The sequence below is a fragment of the Arabidopsis thaliana genome, chromosome 3, assembly GCF_000001735.4.
Source record: "Arabidopsis thaliana chromosome 3, partial sequence".
Taxonomy (NCBI): Eukaryota; Viridiplantae; Streptophyta; class Magnoliopsida; order Brassicales; family Brassicaceae; genus Arabidopsis; species Arabidopsis thaliana.
In genome coordinates this window covers 16,262,651-16,281,904 of record NC_003074.8, presented here as the reverse complement: position 1 = coordinate 16,281,904, position 19,254 = coordinate 16,262,651, and the positions used below count along the sequence as shown (strand labels likewise).

The window sequence follows — 19,254 nt, the reverse complement described above, 5'->3', positions numbered from 1 at the left end:
ATATCTTATATATACACTACTTAAAATCCTACTTAATGTCCAATGTGAAACATTATTATTCTTAATTAGATTTTAATCAGCGATAATCGTGAAACTATTTATTCTTTAAAGTTAGTATATATAAAAGTTTGCAAATTGTATCTATTTATAAAATATTTATATTTTGTAATTTCCAATTGTTATTAAGTAACAATATACCACAAGTCCTCTAGACAAGTTCAATTTCATGTCGTTATTGTTTTTAAAAAAAAATCCTAAATCAATTTCTAATATATGTTTAGCTTCTTTCCCAAAAACCAATTTTTAATTAAAAAGGTATGGGTTGCCAAAAATCAAAGGTAAATGGGGATAAAGCTGCATGTTAATAAGAAGTATGGTTATGTGATTGAAATAAATTTTATAATATCATGAAACATAATATTCATAGAACAACAAGATATTAAACAAAAATCAACGAAAAACTATGATTAAAAAACATGCAATAAATAAGCGAACTTGTTTATACTCTCTCCATTTTATATTAGGAGTCATTTTAGATTGTAAATATTGTTTCAAACTAAGTGTTGTTAGATATTATTAGTGCAAATGTTTGGTACAACTTTCCATTTTTTCCATTACTTTAATGTGTACAACTAATAATAAATTTTCTATTATTTTTAAGGATAAAAATTAAAATAGAATATTGAATTATTTTCTTATTATGTATAAAATCATCTTAAAACAATACTTATCTTCGTTTTAAATTATAACTCTCTAGCGTCGATGGTTTTCTTAAAATAAAATATTTATTTTACTAAATATAATTGTAAATAACACCAATCATTTTCTGTTAATACATATATTCGTTTAGACACCCTCACACAAAAACTTTCCATTATTAATGTATTTTATTCATTGCCCAGAACTTCGAGAGTCGATAACGACACCGTTAGGTAAAAAAATGAGACAAAATTATTAAGGTGATTAGCTCTTTTACTAGCTACTTCCATAACATGTGAAGAAATTGCTTTGGATTTTATAATAATTTGATGTGACGTCGACCATAACGAAGCAGTCAAATGGATGTCGTAGAATTTGATTATTGTATGGTGGTTAAAGATGGATGCAGAAAAAAGGGATAATGGTAAATGGTATATATTGTTTGGATTTGTGTCAATCTCTTTTAATAAAATTGAGGTTCTTGGATATATGATTTTGTTTTGATACCTATAATATTATTAATTCAGTCTAAACAGAAAAATAAATAAATAAATTTGGATTAATATTTTATTCTTTGATGAACGGCCAAAATTTGCACTTAATCGTTAACAATTCAACTCACATGCCTCAATGTCACATGCTTCTTTAATGATAAAACGTTAAACCTTCCGAGACAAGTAGAGTGATCTGAATTGATCAAAGACATTTAATTTGCTAAAAATATGAAAAAGACTATAATTTAACTTACGATATGCCGCATGACTATTTTGTTTTTTTAAGAATAAAAATTTAATTTCTTTAGTCGATTAAAAATATATATGATTTAATGTTTTGTATTTTTTGAATGTATAACTCTTATATCTGTATATTATTTAGTATACAATTACTATGTTTGATTTTTACTGTTTAAGAATATAGAAACAATAACGTACAGTTCATTAAGTTAAAATCTAGATTATAACTAAATAATTTAAATTTAAATTATATTTATTTTATTAATATTATTTGTTTTGTTTAGTATTTAAGATAATCTAATTGTATTTTGATTGTTATATCTAGGAATCATCCCATGGTATACCGTTTCGTATTAGTATCGACCCAAACCCGTCCTACCATCTAATCCCGTTCAGCGAAACTAAACATATCTAATGGATTTCACCCGTGGTATACCGTCTCGTATTACTGTCGATCCAAATCCGTCTTACCATCTAACCCTGTTTTGTGAAATTAAACATTTTGTTTTTGTTAATTTTGTTTTAATAATACTTTAATTTAAAAGATATATACTTCAAATTAATTGAAAAATTTCTTTCAAATGGTTATTTAATTTTTCTAAAATCCATACATTATAATATTCTAAACCCGTCTCACCATCTAATCCAGTTCGGTAAAATTGGTTATTTAATTATTTTTTTCTTTTTTTCTAATAAAATATTTTTTATTATAAAATTTATAATTTAAATCAATTTAAAAGTTTTCTTTTGAAATGATTATTTAATTTTATAATTTTCATATATTATATATATTCTAAACATTTTTCGTTAAATATTCTAAATATTTTATAACCTTTAAATAACTATAATATTTATCTTTAATAAAATATAATATTAATAAAGCCCTAAAATTTCTTTTTTTAAAAAATAATTAGAATTGATGGAGATATATTAGATAAGGAAATGCTAATAATTAAGAATATTAATTAATTGATAATAATCAATTTCAATGACATTCCTTGTAAATAAGTTCCAACTTGAGGATTTATTTGCTAAAATAGCTACAAAAATGTATATGTAGATTATTGTGAATCTTGTAATTTCCCAAAAGAGAATGTTAAAACCTGCTTTTGGTATATTTAATAGACTAGGTGAGTACCCACGCTACGCGTGGGCTTTTGTTTTAAAATTTGTTAAAATAAATTATGTTGATTGTTTTTATTATTAGTAAAGTTAGATTCATCTTACATTGTTATAAAGTTAGATACACTTTGACTAAATTATATCGACTAAATATTTCTTGTAAGTAAAATTATCAACTAAAATTATATTGTTATTAATGGTTTATCAACTAAAAAGCCACAAGTTATACTCATCAGCTATAGGGAACAATAAACATATTAATTAACTATATTAATCTATTTTCTAAAAGGTCTTAGTTTGTTTTCTATCACTTAGAATCGATCAAGCCAGTTTTCTTTCTGTAAAATTACTAAACTAATAAAGGTTAGCTAACAACCAAACTAAACTAAAATACAAATATATTGTGTTTGTAGAAAGAAAATCCTACAAAAACCCTACTAAAAATGATCTCGTTTAGTATATACTCTTTTTAACACATTTCGGTTCAAACATGTACAAGTGTTATATGGATATCTAGTTTGTAGTTTCTGCTATATCTAGTTTGTTCTTTTAACCTTCTCACGCTCTAGTCTCGTTTGTAGTTTCTTCAAAGAGTATATTTTGACTATGCTTGATTTTCAAGTTCCCCTTTCTCCATTGTTGACCTTCTTCTTCCACATCTTCATTCACTGGTTCTGATTTTTCAACACTGCATCTCACTTTCAAAACTTTATAGATCCAATGTATATCTGCAACAAAACGTAATCTGTTTCTTTTTATTTTATTTATTTTTTATTATTATTTTTATCTGTTTCTTTTTAGCCTCTCTGATTGTGGAAAGAAGAGGAGAGCCGAATAACATAAAGCTAGAGGTAAGATGTGGACATTACTTTTTTTATAAATTACCTCCAATGTATCTTTAAAAGGAATGAATAGATGAAAATCTTACCAACAAGGTCAATCAAAACTTACAAATAAACTACAACTTCACGTAGTAGAGATGATCAAATTAAAGACAAAACCAGAGACATATGGATTACCTAATCGTGTAGGAGTTCTTGCGCTTTATCTTCAAAGTTGTAGTAGAGGGAGATTTAGATTTCAGATTTTGCTTCATCTTTTTCTACGTCCTCACCAATTCTTTCTCGTAGTCCACTTCGAGAGGCATGTTCTACTTTCAAAGTGTACTGAAGAAAATTTAGTAATCATGTTCATCATAGTTATCAGAGGCCATCTGATATATCTTCATGCATATGCCCACTCTCTCATACTCTAGTTTTTAGGTTCTCGGTTCATGTTTTAGGAAAAAAACAAAAAATACGAAAAGCATAACTTTTTTGAAAAGATTTGCATCTGTACCATAGATATATTACTATTCCATTCAAAAATATAACCATGAGCAGTGACATTGTCGTACCTAGAAAAGGTTATCGGATTAAAGTGGTATACAAAAATAACGAAGAATGATTTCAAAAAGAAATTAAAACTTATGAACTACTCACCATATAACTAAAGCCGATCATCTATAGATAAACTTCAAAATGCTTTTTATCTAAATAATATTTTTGCAGCCCTCTCTGTTGTGATTTAGAAGAGATTTGGAAGTGATAAAGAAGTGTGACAAATCTCAGATCAACAAAATTGTATGGAGTAACCGTAGACCTTCCTGCAACAATTTACTTACATGAATCTTAAAAAGAAATCGAATGTGAGATGCACCAGATCTGTTTAGAGGAGATTGTAAGTGAGACTGAAAACCTTTGCAATCGGCTGACACTTGAAATTCACATCTACATTGATTCTCATCTTTAAAGTATGCTTTTAAACTCTAGATAGGAAGATGAAGAGGGTAGCGAAACTGAAAAACATTAATGTTAAACACACGATTCTCCCCACATAATAATTTAACTGAATATTTAACTTGTACACGTGTCTTTACCTCTATTGCTGACGTGTCAAGCAAATGGAGAGAGTTGAGCTCCTTTCATATATATGATTACCCAAGAATATAAAAGTTGTCTTTTTATTGTTTAACCTTTCAATTTTATAACATTTTTAAAAAAATTCATTTCGTTTTAGACCAAACAAAGATTATTTGTTATCCTGATTTTTTATTTTTTTTTATCGTTTTGTTGTTTCTGAAAGTTCTTACTGCGTTGTCTCCTTGCTAAGTAAATCATATCCACCGTTTAACCTTTTAGATTGGTTTAAATGGGATCTATGGATTATACAATACAATGTTGTTAACCTGTTAGATTGGTTTATAGAACTGATTACTATCTATCCACCCTTTCAAAATGGTTGACATTTTCATATCTATTACAAATACATTTTTTTGTTTTTCCCATTTTTAATAGTCCGGCTAGCTGTTTGACAAGTAAAACGAAATCAAATAGTTATTAATAGCAAGCTCAGTGATATAAACATATTACATATAATATATTATTAAGTTTAAATATGTATGCATTCGTAAAATGGCACGAACAAAGCATAGTATCTACATATACATTTTTGCAGGCATGTTAGCAAATAAATCCTCTACTTGACACTTATTTACAATAGCATGCTATTGACATTAAATCTTTTTTCCTTAATTATTTGATTTGATTTTTAATTTTTGATTTAATATATCAATCACATTATCATTCAAATTTAATCCAAACAACAAATCTTAAATCAAATCCTTTAAAATTAGCTACACATAATTATTTACAACATTATTAATATTATACTTTATTAAAAGGTAAATTTTGTAATTATTTAAAATTTATTAAACGTTTATAATATTTAACGGAAAAACATTTATAATATTTATAAAATACAAAACTATATGTTACATATAGATAAATATTTTAAATGTGAAATCTATAAAAATTAAATAACTATTTGAAAGATACCTTTTAAATTGATTTGAATTATAAATCTTTTAATAAAAATAATATTTAAACAAAAAATAAAACAATAATATTTAATTTCAACGAACGGGATTATATGGTGTGACGGGTTTAGAATATTATAATATATAAACTTTATAACGATTAAATAACCATTTAAATAAAAAAAATTGAAATTAATTTGAATTATATATATTTTAATTAAAGTATTATTAAAACAAAAATAATAAAATAATATTTAATTTTACTGAACGGGGTTAGATGGTAGGACGGGTTTTAGTCGATAGTAATATGAGAGAGTATAGCACGGATGAAATCCATTAAATATGTTTAATTTCACTGAACGAAATTAGATGATAAGACGAATTTGAATTTATAGTAATATAGGACGTTATACAACGGGTGAAATCCTATAACTAACAATTAAAATACAGTTATATAATTTAAAATATATAACAAAACAAACAATCGACTTACAGTTTACTCCATGATAAAATCAATGGATTGTACAATATATAGAAATTAAGATTATATATTTATAAAATATAAAACAATATGTTACATATAGATAATTTATAAAAAAATATATATTCAATTTAAAATAAAATAAATAGTGCCGCGGTGTACTGCGGATTAAAATCTAGTATTATACAATTTTTTAGTTTATTTCATAACAAATACTTTCACTAAATGTATATAATATTTTATTTGAGATTAAAAAATTAACATGGGCAAAATTTTAAAAATAATTTTAATCTAATATTAAAAAAAAAAACATGGACAATCCGGCAGATCCTAAAATGCATGGCTGATGGCTCCCTTCGACGCCACCTACCACCATATATGAAATCTCTTCCACCTAACTCTCCACTCATCACCATTTCGCCATTTTTCTTGACTCCTCTTAAATAAAATTATATATTACATTTGGATTACCTTTAACACACTTTTTGTAAATTACTACAGAGTAATAAAATAGTACATGATTACTAAGAAAAACAAAAAATTAAATCTTAAATTGCTTAGCTAATGAAAGTGACTTATTGATATACTTTAATAGATTTTTAATAAATTTTATCTATCAAAAGAAATGCAACGAGACAAACTCAACTACCACCCCGGCTGATTCTTCCAAGCCTCATTTTATGTCGTTAGGCTATAATAATGGGAAAACAATATCGTACATGAAATTCTTAAGATCATAAACACTACCATTCATGATCAAAGATGACAACATGATGATGTTAGATTTTTGTTTAAATATTTAATATATCAAATATTTTCGACCATTTCATTCTCTCCCACCAAACCCCATATGGGTTTTTTTTTTCTCTCCTACCATCATCACATAATCATTCACCCACCTGAAAATATAAATCAAGTTTAATTTTGTTGACTGCGATAATCTATAATATAATTTTATAGCAATTTCAAAGATCAAATGTTTGTGGGAAGAGAACGTGGGCATTTGGGTACCCGTCTGGGTTCGGTTTTTTTTTTTCGAGTATCGGATCTATTCGGATAGGAGGTTAAGAACCATTCGGATATTTTTAAATTTCGGTTCGGTTTCGGTTTGGGTTCGGATTTTTGGGTTCGGGTTAGGTTCGGGTTTTTTACTTATATATACCCAAATCTATCCGAAATACCCGATTACCCGTAAATATATTGGTTACTTTTTATCCAAATATAACCAAATGTAACCAAAATACTTAAATTATCTAAAAAAAAATATAACATTGGTTACTTTTATCTCAAATATATCCAAATATATATAAATTACTAAAAATATGTATATTCGGATTTATAATTTTAATTTTGGGTGTTTGAGGTATTACAAATATATATATATAACTAATATTTTTAGGTTTATATTTGTATTCGGGTACCCACGGGTATTAGATTCGGTTCGGGTTTGGTTTGGGTTTTTTCGGGTAGTGAAATTTAAGACCTATTCGGGTAATTATAAAATCGAGTTCGGGTTCAGTTCGATTATTTTTCGGGTTTTTCAGTTCGGGTATTCGGTTCCGGTTATTATGCCCATGCCTAATAGAACCAATGGATAGTGGTTCTAATGTCAAATTGCGAGTGATGAATATATTTTCCAATCTACTAATCGTAAATGTTATCTTGTTTTGGTCACTACAGATGTTTTAAGTGGGTAAAAAGTTAGTTTTCAAATAGATTTTGATGATTAGTCTGGATTTTGGTATACAATCCTCCTAGTTGATAATTTTTTAAAAAATGTTTGTTGGAAGACTCATATTAGCCTAGACTGTGAATTCAGACGTATCTGTAACAAGTTATATTATCCAGACCTGACTTTCTATAAAGTTAGCACAACAAGTCGTTGTTAGACTATATATTAATAAACTGGAGTATTATTTATTCGATTTTTAAAATAAATTGAAAAGTCTACAATGTTTCACTGGTCCCAAATCTTTTTTTGTTATAGAACCATATTTATTTCTTTTGTTTTAAGACAGTAGATTATTAATAATCGGCGCTGTTTATAGCTTCCGATTTACATGTGAATTATTACTAGATTCAACATGTAAGTTTCTTGGAAATTATATTGCTAATTTCTTGCGACTCACCTAGAAACCAAACGTTGAACCCTTGAGTTGAGTTCACACGTGACCGGTGACCATAACTTTTTTTTTTTGTATCTACTCGTGAAAACTTCAAGGAAATCTTCACAAAATATTTTAATGATGTTGGAAATTATATCACCAACTACAATAATGGAGACTTGTTTTGTGAATATTATATAAACTTCGAACAAAATCTTTGTATTGTATATTAAATATGATAAGTTGATTTTTATTCACATTCATTTTCATTGGTTTACTTTTTTTTATCATGTAAGCGATTGTTTAATGGTATACATATGTTGTGGTTGAGCTTAGTGAACTTGAGATGAAGTCCTAACAGAAAGTTTTAGTAACAACATTATGCTGATAATTACATAAAAGAATTTGGTCTTAAGCTTTTGATATTGAAGAAAATATTAGGATCATCTCTACTAAAAATATGATTTAATAGAAATTTGTAGTAAAAATACTAATAACGTTGTTAAGATAAACAAAGTTACAAAACTGATCACATTTTTCTAAAAAATATGTGTAAATATATGTCTTTGTTTTTGGTAATGCCAATCATTTTTGCTTTTCTTGGTTAAAATCGAGTGAATTTACCAAAGAAAACCAAGGAACTCAAAAAGATTCTGCGAATAAACCACAATGTTCATAACTATTAAGTAAGAATGTAAGATATATCTGGTAGCTAGTAACAGACAAATAAAATTTTGTTTTCTCCTAATCACCACGTGAATAATGAGCTCTACATTTACGGTTTAATTTCAATGTATACTACAATTTTCACAAAAAAAGAAAGAACAGAATAATTTAATAAATTTATTGGTGAGTTTGTTTTTGGCGATGGGGTCATGCTTCTTCTGTGGATGTCATGGACCATGGTGTCATATCCATGGGGTAACTTCCCAGCACCCTTAGGAACGACGTGTACTCTTGAACCTCCGCAAGCGCGTTCTGTGCACGCGGCTCAGCCATCGATGCCTCAAAATCCACGTAAAACATGTACTCGAAGTTCTTCGACGTCCCAAAGCTCCCGTCACCAACAACCCTAAGCGGGCGGTTATGGTGAGGCCGGGACTCGATCTTGGTCAGGCTAATGTCTCTGAAAGCGAAAGCCGAGAGGACTTTAAAGAGGACGCTAGTTCCTTTGTGCTCTTGGGCAGCAAAGACGATGCTAGTCTTGAATGGCCGGTCCGTGCGTGGGATTATAGGCTCACGCGCCAACATTAGGAAACGAGTGACGTTCCCCGGGTCGTCTTGAATCCCATCCGCTAATATCTGGAGGTTGTAAAGCTCAGCGGCGCGTGCGCTCGCCACAGCCGCCGTGTCATGTAGGTCGTTAGCTGAGATATACTCCGCAGCAGCCGCTGTGTCATGGAAAGCCTCACGCGCTGCATGTGGTGTAAGGACGTCGAGGGAGTGTTCCGTCTGCGCTAGGGCTTGCGGGTGAGAGATCACCCGCGAAACACAGTCAGTTCGGACTCCCGGGAGTGCGAGGAGGCAATGGTGGACCGGAATCTGAACTTCTCCAACGATGTGAAGACGGTGACGGAGAAGAAGATCATAGTTTCGATGGATCGAACCACCGAGTGAGTTCTCCACCGGAAGCACAGCTCGATCAGCGATCCAAAGCTCCACCGCCTGAAAAGCAACGTCAAACTGGTCACAAGGAATGGCGTCGCAATTGGGATAAGCTTTTCCGGCAGCTGCTTCCGAGTAAGCTCCGGGAACGCCTTGGTAAGCTACACGTAGACTAGAACCATGCAACGGTGCCGGAGATAGATCAGTAATAGTCAACGGCTGAGCAGGAGCTAACTTTCCGTTAGTTGACTCAACGGCGACGAGACCAAGATTCACAGAGCCGTTCGTGTGACCATTAACGGCGGCGATTTTGTCCGCTAAACCACCGGTATTTTCAACAGAAGCAACTTTACTAGATAAAATGGCACATGAGCTTTGCCAATCAGATCGACTCACGGAGACACCGTTAGGGAAGCTAAACGACTCCGACCTATAACCGCACGTAACAGCCACGCGCTTTGGAATCGCGTGGGAGAAACATTTGTTCCTAGACGTCGGATCTGTTGATCGGAACTTGAGATCACACGACGTTGCGGCTTGCATGGTTTGGTAATGATGGTAAGACAAACAAAATTTGAGAATAAAAGCTGTATTATAGATTTATAGTGTTGGAAAGCTTGAGTTCTTTCGTTGAGAGAGAAGCTCAAGCTGAGAGATAAAGGAGAAGAGAGATGGTCTTATATACACACTAACACACAAGAATAAATTTTGTTTTGTTTTTGACAAAATTAGTCTTGACGTATGTAATTCGGTAAAATCCTTCACCTACCACCTTCCATGTAATTTCTATACTTTTTTTTCTTTCTGAAAACTATAATAATAGTTGTCTTTATTGAAATATATGATATTGTTGGTTTACGTGAAAGCGATATTCTTCATTTCTTCTTAGTTCTTACCATGGTTTTGTATTGTTGGTGTTACGTCCATAGATTTTTCTACAAATATCAAGATCATTGGTGTTTCTTTTGAGCAGTGGATGGTAAAATTTCTCTTAAAAAGTATTGAATATTCTATTATTATATATACATATGTATATATATATATATAGTTTTTTAATTGTTTGTTTTTCAATTAAAACTTAGTTACCTACTTCAAGAAAAATTAGATAGTTTATCCGCACTATGTGTGGGATAAATATATTATAGTAAATTTTTTATTATTTGAAATCTGAAATTTGCCTGTGTATTATTTAATGTAATATTTTTTTTTTGAACCATCTAGTTTTTGCATTAAAATTATTATTGCCCGTATATTGATTGTTATTAAATATGTATAAATATATTAGTTATTATTTTTATAATTTTCTTATTAAATTAAATTAAAATTATATTTTTAGAATCTTCTGAATATTTATAATTTACTTAAGTGTAATTGATATTATTTTTGGAAAAAACTTTATTTATAAATGTATTGGTAATATCTGATTAGAAAAATGAAAGTAGTACTATATTAATATTTTTGTTAACATATGATTTATGTTTCTATATAAAAACGAAAGTAGTTCTATATTAAGTTCTGAAATATTACTTGCTTAATTATTAGATTATTTTAATTGGAATTTCTTTTTTTAATTATTTACTACTTTTAATTGGATTTACTTTTTATTGTTTCTGTTATTGAGATATTTATATGTACTACTAATGATAAATTTTATAAATGATCTAGTAAATGAGGGACAATGAAGTAAATTGATTGAGAATTGCTCTGACACATCAGCTGGCATTTCTGTAAATACGACTGTAACTAAATTTTGTTTTTTAAGTGTGATTCTCTATTAATAATTTAATATATAGAGGATAAATGAATTCAGAAATTAATAAAAATTTTGATTACGAAAATATATAGTAGGCCCAAAGTTCACTTTCTCATATGTGGAATTTTATATGTCCACGAATAACACGGTTCAGCTCACCTTCTTTTACTTTGACACAATCGCCAAGCTGTGAGAGCATGCGCAGACCATAATGGACACATATATAGTAAATGGTTTTGTATTTATTATGATTTATGAAGTTGTTGGTCATTTTCATTTTTGACGATGTCTATTATTTGTTCGCTTTGGTGAAAATATTTGGTAATTAATTAACAAAGTGAATACTGTTTTACGAAACTCGGAAGGTGATCTATGATCTGTCATTTCGGGAGCATATATTTATATACATGATTTGTATTTGACTGATAACATATTTCAGGATCTTGGATATTGAATCCGTTTCTACTACAAAAAACCGCAAAATTGTGTGTTTTATGCCAAAATCCCTAAATTTGTGATTTTTTTACTTAAACTGTTTTCCAGTAAAAGTCGCAAACTATGTCATCCCGTAAAAAGTAACAAAATCTTGTTTCCGTAAAAAAAAAGTGTAACATTGAATTTTCCGACAGAATCATTATCTTATATTCTTTTCTGAATAATTGCTGAAAATGACCTTTTCACATTATCCTTTTTTAATTATACTCTTTCCTATTTGTCATTTTCATTTCTACCCTCTTTAAATTTTTTAATGACCATTTTACCCCTATTTGGAAATTGTTTTAGGTAAACAAAATGAAATATTAATATTTTTCGCTTAAAATATTCCAAAATAAATTTCTCGCCAAAAAATTTTGAAAAAAAAATTTCTCGCCAATTTTTTTTTTGGCGGGAAATAGCTTCACAAGGGATTTTAAAAGTGTTTTAAAAGATTTATACGGGATTTTAAAAGGGATTTTAAAGGGCTTTAAAAGATTTACAAAGCTTCACAAGGGATTTTTAAATTGTTTGAAAAGTGTTTTAAAATATTTACAAGTAATTTTAAAAGGGTTTTAAAAGATTTACAAGGAATTTTAAAAGGGTTTTAAAAGATTTACAAGGGATTTTAAAAGGGTTTTAAAATATTTACAAGGGATTTTAAAGGGCTTAAAAATGATTTAAAAGATTTACAAGGGATTTTAAAAGGGTTTTAAAGATTTACAAGAGATTTTAAAAGGGTTTAAAAGGGTTTTAAAAGATGTACAAGGGTTTTTTAAACTCTTGTAAAGTTTTTTAAAACCTTTAAAAATCTCTTGTAAATCTTGTAAAACCCTTTTAAAATCACTTGTAAATCTATTTCTCGCCAAAAAAAATTTACAAGGATTTTTATAGCTGTGAAAAATTTTGGCGGGAAAAAAAAATTTGGTAGGAAAATTTTAGTTTCCAATTACATGTTCCTATTAGATGAGGATAATTTGGTAATTCTGTTCAAGGAAATGAGTATTTTTAAAAATGGACAACACGAAAGAGTATGTTACAAAAGAGTAGTAAAAAAAAGGTAGTTTTGCAAATCTCCTTCTTCTTTTTTGGTTAAAAACCATAAAATTGCATTTTCCCGACACAACAATAACCATATAGTTTCTTTTTTTGTCATCGACAACAACCCTATTGCTTTACCAAAACACACAAATCTGTTTTCTCGCAAAAAAAAAAAATTATGGAATTTTTTAATAGTTTATTCGATTATAAAGTCATCAAAAAAACCAAAATAGTTAAGATTTTAATAAAAATACATATAGCTTAAACCATATATAAATTATAATCAACAAAAAAAGTGTACTCAAGAAAAAGATACATGTAATCTAAATAAAAATTAAATAGTTAAATTCGGTGGTGCAAAATATTAGCATTGATTGAAATAATTGATGCATTTTGCATCGGTTAAAAGAATTATTTGAATTAATGTTAATATGTATCAGCTGCAAAATATGAGGTTAATTTTACATCAGTTAATATAAATGATGTTAGTATTTACATTAATTTATTAAAATAATCTTAATATTTAATTTCGTTAATATTAAATCATTTTTATAATAACCAATATTATTTAATTTCATTAATTAATATGGAAGCAAACCATTAAATTCATTTTGGAATAATAGTTGCTAATAAACTTTCTTATATGGAGGGGGGACATAACAGATATTCTCTGTTAGCCTGTAAGACTAAAAATAGCTTGGTTGCTCTCCACCTCTTCATCGAAATTGTTTCGATTTCCCTTATTTGTGTCAATGGTTGTATTAGAATGTTTATGTATCTTGTAAATTTTTTATGATATATTATATTTGGTTGGCTGGAAAAAAAAATAAAAAAACTTTGTTACACCATAAAAAAACCAAAGTCGCTTATATAACATTCTTAAATGTCTCTTTTTTTAAGTGAAAGTGATGTGGGCGTAGATAAATTAGCATCATTTGTTTTTACGACAAATGCTTAGTCATTAATAAATTATCGATTGTTATTGATTAAAATTTTCTATTATTTTCTATATGACGTAAATTCATATATTTATATTAATATTCTGAAAGTAATGCAACATCATCGATGATTATTGTATCTGATTTTAAACTATAACGTACGTGCGGGAATTTCATATTTTATTTTTAAAAAAATCTAAACTAATCAAAATATTTTTAACCATTTGATTATGGGTGTTAAATAGGATATGAATTCAGTTTTAGTTTCGGTTATATCATGTTATATTAGTTATTTTGGAACGGAAAGCTAACCCGTCTTGTATTTGTCATAAATTCTTCATCCCATAACCCGTCTCGTATACATGAAACAAAAACATTAACTTGTTATATCCATCGTAAATAGAATATGTGTAACAAAGTATATATGTGCAAGGTTATGTGTGCAAACAAATTTATTTTATATAGTTTTCATAACCCGTACTCATACCAGCTAGATATGAATTTTGGAAACTAATAATTACTTAAAAGTATTTTCTGTTTTTATTTAAATTTATGAATTTTGTAATTACTATTACATCCTTAATGAATTAATTTAAAAATACTTAAAACCAATGGTATTTTTTGTAATATCTTACCTTTTATAAGGTTATATTATATCCAATGCTTCCTAATTAATAGTATAATTTTTGTATCGATTATAAATAAGTAATTTAAATTTTTAATTTTCTTAATGCAACTGCCTTTTTCTCTATAGTGCATTTCACATATCCCTAGTATCTATTTAATTTTTGTTTATACGAACGGCATATTTTATTTTATTTTTGTGACACAACCAAAATCAAATTATTCAAAAAAACATAGATAGCAGATTCAAATCATATATATGAAAATTGGTCAACTCTCTATATATAATTGACACATCATTACTTTACCATTTTTCATGTATCTATTAATTAATTAATATAATCTCTTCAATTTCTAATTTATAAGTTAATAATATATTTATTATTTAATTGTAGTATTACTAAATTTATTTTAATATTACATGATTTTTCAATAAAACCATTTTAATAGTTTTCTCATACTCGAAGATTTTTTTTTTGTAATCCAAACTCAAAGTATGAGTATATAATAATTGTGGATTACTTAATGATTTGAATAAGTTATTCTCTTAAATTGATATTTATATTCTCTTAAATTGATATTTATACAATAAATCACTGAGGATGAAAAATACGTAAGGAACTCCATCATCAGATTCTTAAATTTCTAGAATCCAATATTACCTTCTGCTAAATAAATTTAATACAAACGTTGTTTATGAATTATGTGTATGATGCATTGTTGAGAATATTTTTAGAAAAAATATTTTTAATAGTAAAAGTAATTGCTTATTGCATGAGTGAATGATTAGATAAATAAAAATTATATATAAATTAAATAATACGAAAAAATCCTCTGCGTAACGCGGGTGATCACCTAGTAATAATAAATTGATTCCATTTATAAAAAGGACGATCGAAAACTAAAACCTTATCTTTTTAATGATTTAAGGTTGACTTTCTCGCGTTGAATTCACATTTTGCATTTGTTAAACTAAATAGAAATTACAAATCAGTTAAGACATATTCAAATCCAAGTTTGTTAGTAAACCGATTCAAATTGACTAGCAAACTAACTTTCTATAGAAATGTACTAAACAACTTATAAATAGAACGTGACGCAGATAAAAGCTCCTGTAAGATAAACGCAAAAACTAATGTTTTGAAAAGAAAAAGAAAATGACAAAATCGAATGTGATAATGGTAATATTGTTGGTGATGATTGCTGCAATAGGAGGAGAAGCACGACATAAACATAGAAAGACTTGGATAGGTTGCTTTAGGTATTGTTCTCGCAGCTGTAGCGAGTACGATGGAAATTGCTTTGAACATTGTAAGATCAAATGTGGTGGTCCTACTCCTCCAAAAACTAATTCAAGGTAGATTTTTTTCATTCTTCTTTATGATAGAGTTGGTACCTAATATCGTTAAAACGGACTAGCCTGCTCCATCTAATCTTCTTCGCAACATGGTAAAATATCATGATTGCGGGTTTGCCTGCCGATAGTGTGGATTTAGCTGTTTAAAATCATCCATCATGATGGACTAACTCGAAAGACCTAATCTTTTTTGAACCTTTAAAAATTAGTTCTAATTAACATGTTGTCATGACATCTATACTTAACATGCGGGTTCATGATTGGAATTAACACCCTTGTTGGTCACACTTAAATTTTGAATTTCATAAATAAAAGTGAAACTTTGTTTTATTTTATTTTTCAAATACACCATATTTTATACATGACTAGGAATTTACATGGGAAGAATTATACGTACAATGAAGAAACTGAGGTTCGAGGAAAGAGACATTGATAAAAGGCAACTCATGTAGAGACGACAATCTTATCACTATTTACTAAACCACTAGTGAATTCTTCAGTCTATATGTTGTTCGCGGAAGTTCAGTTAAAAGACCATCCAAACATAGAGGCTTGCTTTTCATAAAGAATATTATTTCCTATCAAAAACAATGTATAAAATAATATATGTGTTAAGAGACCATACATATATATTGGTCAAAGTATCAACAAAGAAAAGGTAATCGTTTAAGATGTGTTTGAATTTCAATACTTTACCTTTTCAAAGATCATTTTTGTCTTTATGCATTAGTTGTACTCTTGTAGCAAGATATATCTTCATGGACGATATCCGAAGAGATAAATCCTTTGTCACGTTATTTTCAGATGAGAAACAAAGCCAAGACAAAAGTGGAAGAAGCTGGTGCTTGTTATCAGATAAAGCTCTAGTTACAACTTTATTCTCTACAAAATCACTCACAAAGAAACAGAGAAAAACATCAATAACAAAAGCCAAAAAAAAACCTTCTTCAGATACTTAAATCTGAAAACATATCTTTCGAACCATAGAAGTCGCTCTTCTCAACTTCTCCATGGACGAATCAGCCACCAAAGTAAGCTTCTTCTCCTTAAATATTTCTTCTTACGTACTCTTTGCTTCTTTATTAATGGTTTCTTTCTTCACAAGAAAGAAAAAAAAAAATTATGACGTAATAGAATTTCTGATTAATTCTTTTGTACCTTTAGGGTTTAAAATCGCTGGAGTTGAAGAATAGTGATGACCCGTTTTCCATTGAGGGATATAACACTTAGCTTCATGCCTATACTCTCAAACTCGCATTGAGAAAACACTTCTCTTCATGCGGAAAGATCAAACATATTTATGTTCCTAGAGACTTTGAAAAGGGTACCATCAAGAGTGTTTCCTTCATGAGGATTGAGGGAAAAGGTGCTGAAGAGAAAGCATTGGAACTTAGTGGAACTGCAATCGTTAAAGCTGCACCATGACAGAAAGAAACCATGGATCATTCATTGACGTGCTGCTCTTGCTGAGAGAAGAACCAAAGAACAAAGCCTAAACGTTACTGGATATGACACTTTGCTTCCTGTGATTGATATCGAGATGGCGGTGTGTAAATATCTCTCTTCATATGGAGAGGTCACGCGAGTAATGGTTCTCCCTAGCTATGCTCGCGTTTCTATTATAGGAGAAGGATGTGTAAAGAAGGCACTAAAACTAAGTGGATGTAACAAATTTGCTCATGCCTTCTTGATTCTTGGTAACATATTAAAAACCTCTCATTAGTTTCGTTGTTTACACTCTATATTAGGTTTTAAAAAGAAGATTGAGAAGGAGAAGAATATGGAGATGGAGCAGTAGAAGGCTCTCTCTTAGGAGAAGAAGAACCTCTTTTTTTTTCTTTTTCTTTTTTTTTGGTAAAAGAGAAGAACCTCTTTAATGTTTATAACAGTAAATTACAATACAACTGATCCTTTCTCTACACAAACACATACTACCGATTTGCAAACAATGGACTGGATTTACCAAAATCTTAGCGTTATCTCCTAATCTTTTCCTAGCATGAACACTCCCTGAGAAACAAAGCTACCTCCTTTAGGGATCAAAACAAACTCTTTCGCTTCTGGACTTGTACACTCCTATACAGCTTCCACCTCTTGAATTCCACCTAAAAATTTATCTCTTTTACTATCATAGCTGGTCACTCTAGAGTCTAATTCAGTTTGGTTTCTGTCTGTGTATGAAAAAACCGTCTAACAAAAGTACATAAATCATAATCCAGCCAGGGAACACACACTGAAATATCAAATAACCATAGATTATATCCAAATTTGTATTCAAGAAGTAAGCCTAAACACAAATCCCAAAGCTGAATTACATATGTTTGTTTTAAAGACTAGTCACAAGGATCAAACAGTTTTACAAATCAAAAACAGATAAGAAACATAGCCAACAACAACAAAAGTGGAAGAAGCTGTTGTAAGTTACCAGATAAAGCTCGAGACTTGGTTCCAAAGTTGATAACTTTATTCTCTACAAAATCACCCACAAAAGAATCAATAAACAGAGAGATAATAATCTTCATTAATGCAAGTCAGAATTAGCTCAAGACTTAACTGCATTCTTTAGGATGACAAAGACATCTTAGAGCAACACCACAGTTACCCTTAGGTCTCTCACAAGCGATGCATAAGTCCGGTATGTGACCTTCGACTTCCATAGACACCCTAGCTCTTAATTTCACTTCCTCTGTTCCGGAGACATGGAAGAGACCAGTTGAGCTTTTGAAGTAGAGTTTTCCAGATCTGCAGGTTATGAGTTCAGATGGGTTTGAGATTAGAGTGTTACCACAGTAGTAGATTTCTTCTTGTGGGTTTTGTGTGGAAGGTGGGAGAATTAGAGAGAAGAAGAGAAGAAGAAGGACGATTTTTCTGGGAATTTCTTGCATTTCTTCTGTTTCTTTGTTGCTTTTTTTTTTGTGCTTTGTTCCTTTGCACAGTAATTTACGATGAGAGTGATTTTTAGTAATCCAAACAGAAGTTACATTGCTAAAGTAAAGTCATATACAATCATACATCACTTCTTTTTAGACTATTTACAAATTCTTACTCTACTCCAAATCACATTCTAAAAGTGTATCATTTGTATTTTGTAACTCCAAAATACGACCCTTGGTCCATCGCCTCGAAATTTATCAAATGTTTAGGAATGAACAAGCAGTTGCAGAAAAAACAAATATTGAAAAAGCAGCAAGCTTTTTGTTTCACAACTATTCATTCATATATTGATGCGAAGGCCCATTTGATAAGAATGAAACTATGAATCTCTCTTTCTTATCCTTAAAATCCCAATTACAATGAAACAAACCCTAAATCGATAAGCTTGGAGTTACAGTTCTCAAATCTTATCTCCCAAGAACAGAGCACATAAAGCTCTAATCCTCTTTACACATCAATGATCACGCAGGATCCTTTTCTCTCTACTCTCTCTTACTATTTATAAGCTTCTTCACACGTGACTCCAATCT

The 19,254-nt window shown here is 29.4% G+C and overlaps 3 protein-coding genes, 1 non-coding gene and 1 pseudogene across 12 annotated transcripts; 2 read left to right on the top strand and 3 right to left on the bottom strand.

The window, feature by feature from the left end:
* Nucleotides 1-2,989: 2,989 nt before the first annotated feature.
* Nucleotides 2,990-4,418, bottom strand: AT3G00740. 7 transcript variants are annotated; one of them, NR_143858.1, is made up of 4 exons: nt 4,293-4,399; nt 4,037-4,200; nt 3,575-3,721; nt 3,020-3,283 (listed from the first exon to the last, which is right to left on the bottom strand). It is a non-coding gene; the product is annotated as an uncharacterized misc_RNA (transcript). The 7 variants fall into 7 exon arrangements; NR_143852.1 differs by lacking the exon at nt 4,037-4,200 and having other exon boundaries at nt 2,990-3,283; nt 4,219-4,418; NR_143857.1 differs by having other exon boundaries at nt 3,002-3,721.
* Nucleotides 4,419-8,491: 4,073 nt separating this feature from the next.
* ADT4 (arogenate dehydratase 4) lies at nt 8,492-10,394 on the bottom strand. The gene has a single exon (NM_114340.4). The coding sequence runs from the start codon at nt 10,144-10,146 to the stop codon at nt 8,872-8,874; it is 1,275 nt and encodes a 424-aa protein (NP_190058.1). The 5' UTR covers nt 10,147-10,394; the 3' UTR covers nt 8,492-8,871.
* Nucleotides 10,395-15,590: 5,196 nt separating this feature from the next.
* AT3G44718 (Plant thionin family protein) lies at nt 15,591-15,794 on the top strand (the record flags this gene model as incomplete). The annotated part of the gene is made up of 1 exon (NM_001084769.1): nt 15,591-15,794. One exon carries the CDS (start codon nt 15,591-15,593, stop codon nt 15,792-15,794), a length of 204 nt encoding a protein of 67 aa, NP_001078238.1.
* Nucleotides 15,795-16,692: 898 nt separating this feature from the next.
* AT3G44717 lies at nt 16,693-17,593 on the top strand (annotated as a pseudogene). The gene is made up of 2 exons: nt 16,693-16,821; nt 16,955-17,593.
* A 50-nt stretch (nt 17,594-17,643) lies between these two features.
* On the bottom strand, nt 17,644-18,859 carry AT3G44716 (uncharacterized protein). 2 transcript variants are annotated; one of them, NM_001125302.2, is made up of 3 exons: nt 18,345-18,859; nt 18,216-18,260; nt 17,644-17,895 (listed from the first exon to the last, which is right to left on the bottom strand). In NM_001125302.2, the coding sequence occupies exons 1-3, from the start codon at nt 18,673-18,675 to the stop codon at nt 17,867-17,869; spliced, it is 405 nt and encodes a 134-aa protein (NP_001118774.1). In that variant the 5' UTR covers nt 18,676-18,859; the 3' UTR covers nt 17,644-17,866. The 2 variants fall into 2 exon arrangements, with proteins under 2 accessions (NP_001118774.1, NP_683681.2); NM_148839.4 differs by having other exon boundaries at nt 17,644-18,260.
* Nucleotides 18,860-19,254: the final 395 nt, after the last annotated feature.